The 9,272-nt window shown below is 47.0% G+C and overlaps 1 protein-coding gene across 1 annotated transcript; it reads left to right on the forward strand.

The window, feature by feature from the left end:
* The first annotated feature begins 1,225 nt into the window (after nucleotides 1-1,225).
* On the forward strand, nucleotides 1,226-3,970 carry LOC133420138 (E3 ubiquitin/ISG15 ligase TRIM25-like). The gene has a single exon (XM_061709730.1). The coding sequence runs from the start codon at nucleotides 1,373-1,375 to the stop codon at nucleotides 3,149-3,151; it is 1,779 nt and encodes a 592-aa protein (XP_061565714.1). The 5' UTR covers nucleotides 1,226-1,372; the 3' UTR covers nucleotides 3,152-3,970.
* Nucleotides 3,971-9,272: the final 5,302 nt, after the last annotated feature.

Below are 9,272 nucleotides of genomic sequence, written 5' to 3' on the forward strand. Positions count from 1 at the left end.
GAGAGGTCGTGGGCATTTCACGGATTTTTGTGAGATCAGGTTGGACAGCCTCGTTAATATTCTGACTCCCTCCCTGGCGGGGAAACATTGGACCATCACTTGCCGTCTTTTTTTGAAAAGAAATTGCAGGGTTGTCTGCTTCCTTTTCATTTTTGTAAGTTAGTAACACTGCAAAGCGCTAAAAACGAGATTGATAGCGACCACTGTCGTCAGGGTCGCTGGGACATCACATTTCAAGATATGAGGGGGTACAAGTGTTGGGAAAGATAATACCTAGTGAAATCCATCATGTTGTTCTGATTTGCATTTGTAGTTATTTTATATGTATTAAATACTAGAATAATCAATACAAATAGACACAGAGTAATTCCATAAATGTATTTAAAAAACAAACATTTACATTTTCCCCTGAAGCCGAGGAGTGGCGACTACCGTACCTTGCCGTACCTGATTGACGCCCCTGGATTCACTTCCTCCTGCACCCGTTCGTCAGGGTTTGCTCCAGGCAGGAAACACGGTGGAAATTCATTGGAAACCGATGCTGCTGACGCTGGCTGGTGAAGCAGGAAGTTACAACGAAGAAAGAAACAGCAGCTTATTTATCTTATACATATTTGGCACAGCTGCTGGTTTAAAGGTCTGAGCTCGGACTCCTTCCTTCACTGTTGTTCTGTAACCCCCGGCAACACGCTGTGAGTATGGAATAACAGCTACTTTGAGACTGATTTTGCTGTTTAGTTATGATTTCCTGATAAAGTCAGGTGGTGCCATGTTTTGATTAATTCATTTTGATAATTCATCTTCTTTATTAATTATTAATAACTATCGTTAGACAATAATTGATAACGCTCGAATAACTGAACCAGCACTCCCTTTGTGGCACAACGTGATCCAGGTCCTGATCCAGGTTTCTTCCCTCTTAAAGGGGAGTTTTTACCTGCCGTTGTTTATGTAAGAATTATCAACAAGTTGGATTTATTCACGTAAGAACATTAGACACTTTAACCTATCTATGTTATCGTTGTTGAGAAACAGCTACTAGAAACAGTCTGGAAACCTGGAACGTGACAGTAGTTTTTAAAGTTTTCTGATCTAAAAAGGGTTAAATGTTTCTCCGAGAATTTCTCTTGCTGAAATCTGATCCAGATGAACCTCCCTCTTCTTCCTGCTCAGACCAGCTGATCCAGTCCGACCAGTGTTTGCTGGTTCCCTCCCCTGCAGATCTGCAGCTATAAGATGGGTCTGAACAACAACAGCTGAACACAGAGCTGACAGCCTTCGTTCTCTGCACACCTGATTTGTAGATCAGAGCTCAGAAGAGTTTCATCTTGAGGAAGTAAAACTGTCTCAGTCTCAGTTACCGAGAGGAGAAATGGCGCAGAAAGGAGATCAGCTGGACCAGGAAACCTTTTCTTGTTCCATCTGTTTGGAGGTTTTAAAGGATCCAGTGACTATTCCCTGTGGACACAGTTACTGTATGAACTGTATTAAAACCTACTGGGATGAAGGAGAGAAGAAACTCCCCAGCTGTCCTCAGTGTAGAGTGTCATTTATCCCGAGGCCTGCGCTGGTGAAAAACACCATGTTAGCAGCTTTAGTGGAGCAGCTGAAGAAGACTGGACTCCAAGCTGCTCCTGCTGATCACTGCTATGCTGGACCTGGAGATGTGGCCTGTGATTTCTGCTCTGGGAGAAAACTGAAAGCTGTCAAGTCCTGTTTGGTCTGTCTGGCCTCTTACTGCCAGAAACACCTTCAACCTCACCGTAATTCATCTACATTCAAGACACACCAGCTGGTGGATCCCTCCAAGAACTTGCAGGACAACATCTGCCCCCGTCACGGTGAGGTGAGGAAGATGTTCTGTCGTACTGATCAGAAGTGTATCTGTTATCTCTGCTCTGTGGATGAACATAAAGGCCACGACACGGTCTCAGCTGCAGCAGAAAGGACGGAGAGGCAGAGAGAGATGGAGGTGAGTCGACAACAAATCCAGCAGCAGATCCAGGACAGAGAGAAAGATGTGAAGCTGCTTCAGCAGGAGGTGGAGGCCATCAATCGGTCTGCTGATAAAACAGTGGAGGACAATGAGGAGATGTTCACTGAGCTGATCTGTCTCCTCCAGAAAAGAAGCTCTGAGGTGAAGCAGCAGATCAGATCCCAGCAGGAAACTGAAGTGAGGAGAGTCAGAGAGCTGGAGGAGAAGCTGCAGCAGGAGATCAGTGACCTGAAGAGGAGAGATGCTGAGATGAAGCAGCTCTCAGACACTGAGGACCACAACCAGTTCCTCCACAGCTGCCCCTCACTGTCACCACTCAGTGAGTCCACACACTCCTCCGGCATCAGCATCCGTCCTCTCACACACTCCTCCAGCATCAGCATCCGTCCTCTCAGCTACTTTCAGGATGTGGCAGCAGCTGTGTCAGAGGTCAGAGGTCGACTACAGGACATCCTGAGAGACACGTGGACAAACGTCTCACTGGCCGTCGCTGACGTGGATGTTTTACTGTCACAACCAGAACCAGGACCAGAACCAGAACCAGAACCAGAACCAGAACCAGAACCAGAACCAGAACCACAACCACAACCAGAACCAGAACCAGAACCAACGAGCAGAGCTGGATTCCTGAAGTATTCATGTGAAATCACTCTGGATCCAAACACAGTAAACACACAGCTGTTACTGTCAGAGCAGAACAGAGAGGTGACGGTTATGAACAAACATCAGTCTTATACTGATCATCCAGACCGATTCACTGGTTATTTTCAGGTTCTGAGTAGAGAAAGTCTGACTGGACGTCGGTACTGGGAGGTGGAGACAGCAGGTGGAGTTAGTGTAGCAGTTTCATACAAGAATATCAGCAGATCAGGGAATGAAAGTTTATTTGGATATAATGACAAATCTTGGTCACTATATTGTTCCTCAGGCAGTTATGTATTCAGGTACAACAACATCCAAACCTCCATCCCAGGTCCTCTGAGCTCCAGAATAGGAGTTTACCTGGATCACAGAGCAGGAATTCTGTCCTTCTACAGCGTCTCTGGAACCATGACCCTCCTCCACAGAGTCCAGACCTCCTTCACTCAGCCGCTCCACGCTGGAGTCAGGATTAACTATAGTGGAGACTCAGCTGAGTTCTGTGAACTCAAATAGACTTATTTACTCTTCATGTCTTTATTGATTTTCTTTTCTTCTCAGAGACGATCAAACTCTGATGGATGGAGGGACGTTGTTGTTCTATAAGTTGATGTTTGGTTGTTATTTCCTCTTTTGGAGGTGAAAGTCGTTCTTTTGTAGTTTCACCTGGGAAATATTAATAATATTAACATCTTCTATTTCATTATAAAAACATAGAAATAAGCCTGTGTTGTAATTGTTGTTAACTACTAGCTTGGATGTGTTTCTATGTTGTATTTCTCTTTTCTTCCACTTCATGGACTCCAACAGACGAGCCACCAGACCTTTTTCATCTCTGATATCACGTCTGCATTCTTCATTAGGAAACCAAAGGTTCTGGTTTTCTCAAGATAAAACTTTTTTCCAGCCATGAGAACAAAGTAAATGATTCCAGAGACGTTAGTGACAGCAGCGACGCACCAAACGGTTGAGTGAAGCCTCTAGTTGGTGTGAGAGGGTTGGGGCCGGTAGTCGTCGCTGCAGCTGCAGGACCAGACTAGATCTGCACATCACATGTTGCTGATGTCCAAATCTGTTGACCATGTTTCATGTTTAACAATCTGGATATTTAGTAAGAAATAAAACTTCTGATGTTCTAAAAAAACATTGAGATCTTCTTTTTTGTTGTTTTGTAGAGAAGTCTTGCAGGAGAGTTATGAGATATGAGGAGTTACGGAGAATTACAAGAATTCCTCTTATTCCAAACACACATTTCAACTCCGACCTCCGGCAGCACCGCTGTCAGGTCCAAACTGACCCTCAGAGACTTGGCTAAGTCTGCTGGATATTAACAAGAGACAGAGACATCGGTTCAGGTTAAATACTGGCGAGGAGAGAAGTCAGAGGACGTGCAGTCCCAATCCTGCAAACGTCTCTGTCCGTCTCTGCTTCGTCTCCTCTTTTTATTACTTTGGGAACTGGTTACATGAGCACCAGCAGCATCAGGGTGGGGGTTAAGGCTGCTCATGCTCAGTGGGAAATCATTAGCTCACAATAGTAGAAGAATACTAGCAGTCAGTTAATATCTTCACCTAGATGCGGTCAGGCCTCGCCCTCCGTTGGAATCTGGCCATTCCTGCTTGACAGAACACGTTCACACACTACTGGTTTGTAAGAGCACGTGTGCTACCCCCACATTCTGAGCTTGACAGCTTGGCAGGTTGGTCTAGTCACAATCTCCCTGGTGGAATGAAAACAAAACGCTCCTCCAGGAGTCCTGTGGACCTGAATCAGAACTATACCGAGCTGATAACAGGACTATGAATGAGGAGCAGATCTGGGGCAAAGTTCACAGACTTATCGCTCACACACACACACACACACACACACACACACACACACACACACACACACACACACACACACACACACACACACACACACACACACACACACACACACACACACACACACACACACAATAGTATGTTTTTGGCTGAAACAAAATTTAAAAAGTTTAAAACAAAATGGACTCCAATATAAGAATAATAGCCACTAAAACACTCACCCTAAAGTCACATGGACATTTTCAGGCCAGGACTCAACTGTGGTGGTTTTGACCCACCAAATATTTTGAAGCAAAATATGAAATAGACTGTCATTACAATGTAAAAAACAGGTTGGACTATAAAGTAACTTTACTGCTGTATTTGTGATGGTACTACTTTAACAGAAGAGAATAAAGGTTTTATATAATAAGTAGTGTCAAGGTTAGAGCTATACATAAATAGCCATGTCATGTAGAATATCAACTATATCCACATACTAATGGACTCCAACAGTAAACCCAAGGTTTCATGTTGGTGCTGGGATACTTAACAGCAACTCAGCAACAGACAGAAAATGAAAGAAGCTACTATTACAAGAAAGCTACTATTACACAAATGAGAGCCGTTTCAACCTGATCTCACAAAAAAAAATCTGTGAAATGCCCACGACCTCTCATCACTATTTTCCGTGGTATATACACGGAAAATGGTATAATTCCGCGTGAGCACCACGGATATTGTACCATGCAAAGTCAATGGGATCCGTTGTCGTGATATTTACACGGATTATGACATTATTATTATTTATATATTATTCTTTGTTATAGTGGCTAAATTATGAGTTTTTGTCGCTCAAGGTACTGTTTGTTACTGTCAGTTTGTAAAAGCACGTTTTTAACGCTGTTTTAGCAGTGTTTTATTGAGGTTTTAATCGGAGCACCACAGATATAGTACTATGCGAAGTCAATGGGATCCGTCACCCGATTTGACTGCTGTCATACCATTTTTTTTTTTTATTTATTTATTTTTTTCTTCTTTTTTTTTTTACCTTGTCTGCACACATATTATTGATTGATACCATGACGGTAGAAACCAAAAGTGTATATATGTGCATTATTACTATATGTAATATATACATATATATACGCACACATATGCGTACACATACATAAATATACACATACAAACCCAGTGTTTTTTTTTTGTTTTTTTTTGTTTTTTTTGGGGGGTGGGGGAGGGGGTGGGGGGGGGGGTGACGACATCCACTGCCAATCCAGGAAGCAGGAACACACGGAGACACACGTCAAGCACTGGAAATCTGCAACAAAAAACCACAAACAAAGCACGAAACCGGCACGGAGCCAACCAAAACACGAACAGCAATCGACCTAAATCTTGAGATCTGATCGCAGTCTGAGCTAAGCTATCGCTACCGCTACCTAAACCCAAAAACTAGAGAGCCAGCATGCAGGTGAACAAGCCAGTGTGTATGTCTATGTGTGTGTGTGTGTATGTATATGATCATGCGTGTGTGTGTGTGTGTGTGTGTGTGTGTGTGTGTGTGTGTGTGCATGTGACTAAATGACTATGTGTGTGTGTGTGTGTGTGTGTGTGTGTGTGTGTGTGTGTGTGTGTGTGTGTGTGTAATAAACCAAACAAAGCTCCACCTGAAGTGTATCTATAGTGGGGGAGGGGGGGGAGCAACCCCGCCACCCGCGAGACCAGAGGCCGACAAGGAAGAGCCCGGAACCCAGGCCACCGGCAAACCCCACAGAGGGGAGAAGTAGGAGGGAGGCAACCCACCGCCTGCGAGGCCCCCCCCCCACCCGGCGGCGGCCGAGGGGGCCCGCGGGCGGGGCCCCCACGGCGCGGAAAGAAGCAGCCAGGGATCCCGCGGCGGCGGACCGCGACCCAGGCAATCCCCGGCCACCCGGTCCGGGCCGGACACGCGGCCAGGAGGCCCTCACCCTTCAGGCCAACGACCCCCACCCGGCAGGGGGCCCGCCTGCCCGGAGAGACAGAGCCGCCCCGGCCGCCGACGCGGGCAGGCGCACCCGTCCCCCACGAAAGTGGCCCTCCAAGACCAGAGGGGCGCCCCGCCGTAGAGGCAGCGGGGGGGACCGGAGACGGGCCCGGAGAGAGGGAACCCCCCAACAAGGCGACACCCGCGCAGGCCCGACAACGGAGGGCCCCAGACCCAGGCATCCCATTCATTCATCCATTCACCTATCCGATACCTATACTAATAATAATATAATATACTATACATAATAATAATAATAATAATAATAATAATAATAATAATAATAATAATAATAATAATAATAATAATAATAACCATCTTTGTATAATATAATATTGATAAATTATTAAGTTTTTGATGTCCTGCCAATGGAGGCTCAAATCCTCCATGGCAGGACCCTTCCATACCGCATTCTCACCGACACAGACATACAATCACGCACCGTTTCCCCCTCCCCGGGGGGGTCCAGCACCGCCATAAGGCACCCCAGGCTGCACGGCGGGCCCCGCCAGGCCCGGGTAACCCGACCCACCCGTCCGAGGCCCAGGCCGGTGAGGGAACGCGGGTGATGTGGGACCCCCTCCCGCCCCTTGTGTTGAGTGCATGTGATTAATGCCATAAAAACAGGGAGGAGGGAGGGCCAAGTATCGATTGACACCGACCCCCCCCCCCTCCCGAACTACGTGTCCTTGTCAAGTGTATTTATAAAGTGTTGAATGTGCAGTGTCTAGTTTGCTGTTAAAACCGTGAGGCGGGGAGTGCCGGGCCACGCGGGACAGTGCCCCCCACGACCCGGACCCCCCGCCTTTCGCCTATGTGCGTATGAATCGTGTAGGGGGGGCAAGAGGGGGAGCGGAGGCCGAAGCCAGGAGGCAGGACCAGTAAAGCCGGCCCTGATAAGACACCCGCGTCCCCCCACCGGCCATCCAGTAGACGGGGGCCGGCCCCCCGAGCCGGGCCAGGGCCCCACCGTACCTCCATGGGCGCCCCCGGAGCCGCCGGAGCCCCCAGACGGAGGGGGAAACGGTCCAACATCCTCCCATTCATACTGACAACATAAGACATAGATACCTGGGAATGGCGCCACCCCGCCGCCGCGCCCGCCCGTGCACCCCCCGGTCAGGGGAGGCCCGTTCTCCGGACCCGGCCCCACCCCCCCCCGAGGCCACCCCGGCGGACACCCCAAGGGTCACGGAGTCCCCACATCCGCAGGGGCACTTGGCCCCCGCCCAGCGACGGAGGACCAAGGCAGCAATGCCCCCCCAGCGCAGACAGCCACCCCCCACCCAGGCAGGACCGGGCCCTCCGGGTGGGACCCCCACGTCCACGGCCCAGCCCCCCCCAGGAGGCCCGGAGACGCCCAAGCCACCGCCCCCCGCCCGAGCCCTCCCCAGCCACCCCCCCCACCGCCATGAGGTACCCCCCCCCACAGGCCTGCTGTCATACCATTGAATGAAGGACAAAACAATCATCCCATAGATATGGGCCAGTAGGGCCCTACTCTACCTACTAGTAGGCGCAGGAGGCTGTTATCGCCCCTTTCTATGGCTAACCCTATGTTATTAATGCTCAGTAGGCACAGAAGTTTTGTTATGAAGCTCACACCTCACCTCCCTTTTTTATGTATTTAGCTAGAATTTTAAAACCTGGACAATAGAATTCAACGTAAAATGCCGGATCTTGTCCATTAAAAACAATACTTTTTGGAACATAGTGTAACAACCACAGATAAGATAAGGCCTTGCCCGCCTGGGCAACACATCAGCATTTGGCCGACTGGTTAGTGCAGTTGACTGTGGTCTGGGAGACTGTGGTTCGAGACACGCTCTGGGCACGACTTGTTCGCCACAGTATTTTCCTCATTGTGTTATGGTTTTCTTTTAATATCTTTAACATTTCTAAACACAAAAACACGAAAGTGTCCTTGATAATTCAATAATACAATAGGTTCATGTTAAGGACATCCGTTTTAATTAGTTCTCCTTCGATTATGACATGTTATTAATGCTCAGGAGGTTTGTTATGTATTGTTCTAGGTTTGCCTATGAGGCCTATTTCGTGTCTATTTTTGCACAGTTCCCTAACGCTTTGAGCTAGGAGGCTGAAATTCTAGACTCTGTATCAGGAGGTGACTCTCATCCACTGTGCCGAGTTTCAGATCTGTGTGACCTACGGAAGTGCCCAAGGTCATCATGTGTGGTGCCTTTTTCGGGCCTTTTTGTGTTTTTTGAATAATTCACTAACGCTTTGAGCTGGGAGGCTGATTTTTGACTATGTTTGTATGTATGCGTACAGTACTGTAGTACTGTAGTACTGTAGTAATGTAGTACTGTAGGACTGTAGTACTGGACTACTGGACTACTGTAGTACTGTAGTACTGTACTACTGTAGTACTGGACTACTGTAGTACTGGACTACTGTAGTACTGTAGTACTGGACTACTGTAGTACTGGACTACTGTAGTACTGCACTACTGTAGTACTTTGCATCATTTAAAGAAGCTCATTGTTTATGTTATCTTAAAAATGTCAACAGAGAAGCTGAAGCTCATGTATTTTTAACAGATAAAAAAGTCTCCTTTATAGACACAGAATGCATCATTAAAAGAAGCTCATTGTTCATATTATTTTAACAAAAATGTCTACAGAGAGGCTCATATGAATTTAGACTTTTTACCTCTTAACATTTTATCTTATAATATCCAAATATATTCTAAAATGTTCCACCTATTCAACCCCTAACTAATATTATATCTGAATAGTCTCTATCTTTAAAGCATTACTGGTTATCTGTGCTGCCGAAAGAC

Source organism: Cololabis saira, chromosome 20 (genome assembly GCF_033807715.1).
Source record: "Cololabis saira isolate AMF1-May2022 chromosome 20, fColSai1.1, whole genome shotgun sequence".
Lineage (NCBI taxonomy): Eukaryota > Metazoa > Chordata > Actinopteri > Beloniformes > Belonidae > Cololabis > Cololabis saira.

Bases quoted from the DNA above. Each gene is read 5' to 3' on its own strand.
- LOC133420138 (XM_061709730.1), top strand. From the start codon at position 1,373: ATGGCGCAGAAAGGAGATCAGCTGGACCAGGAAACCTTTTCTTGTTCC.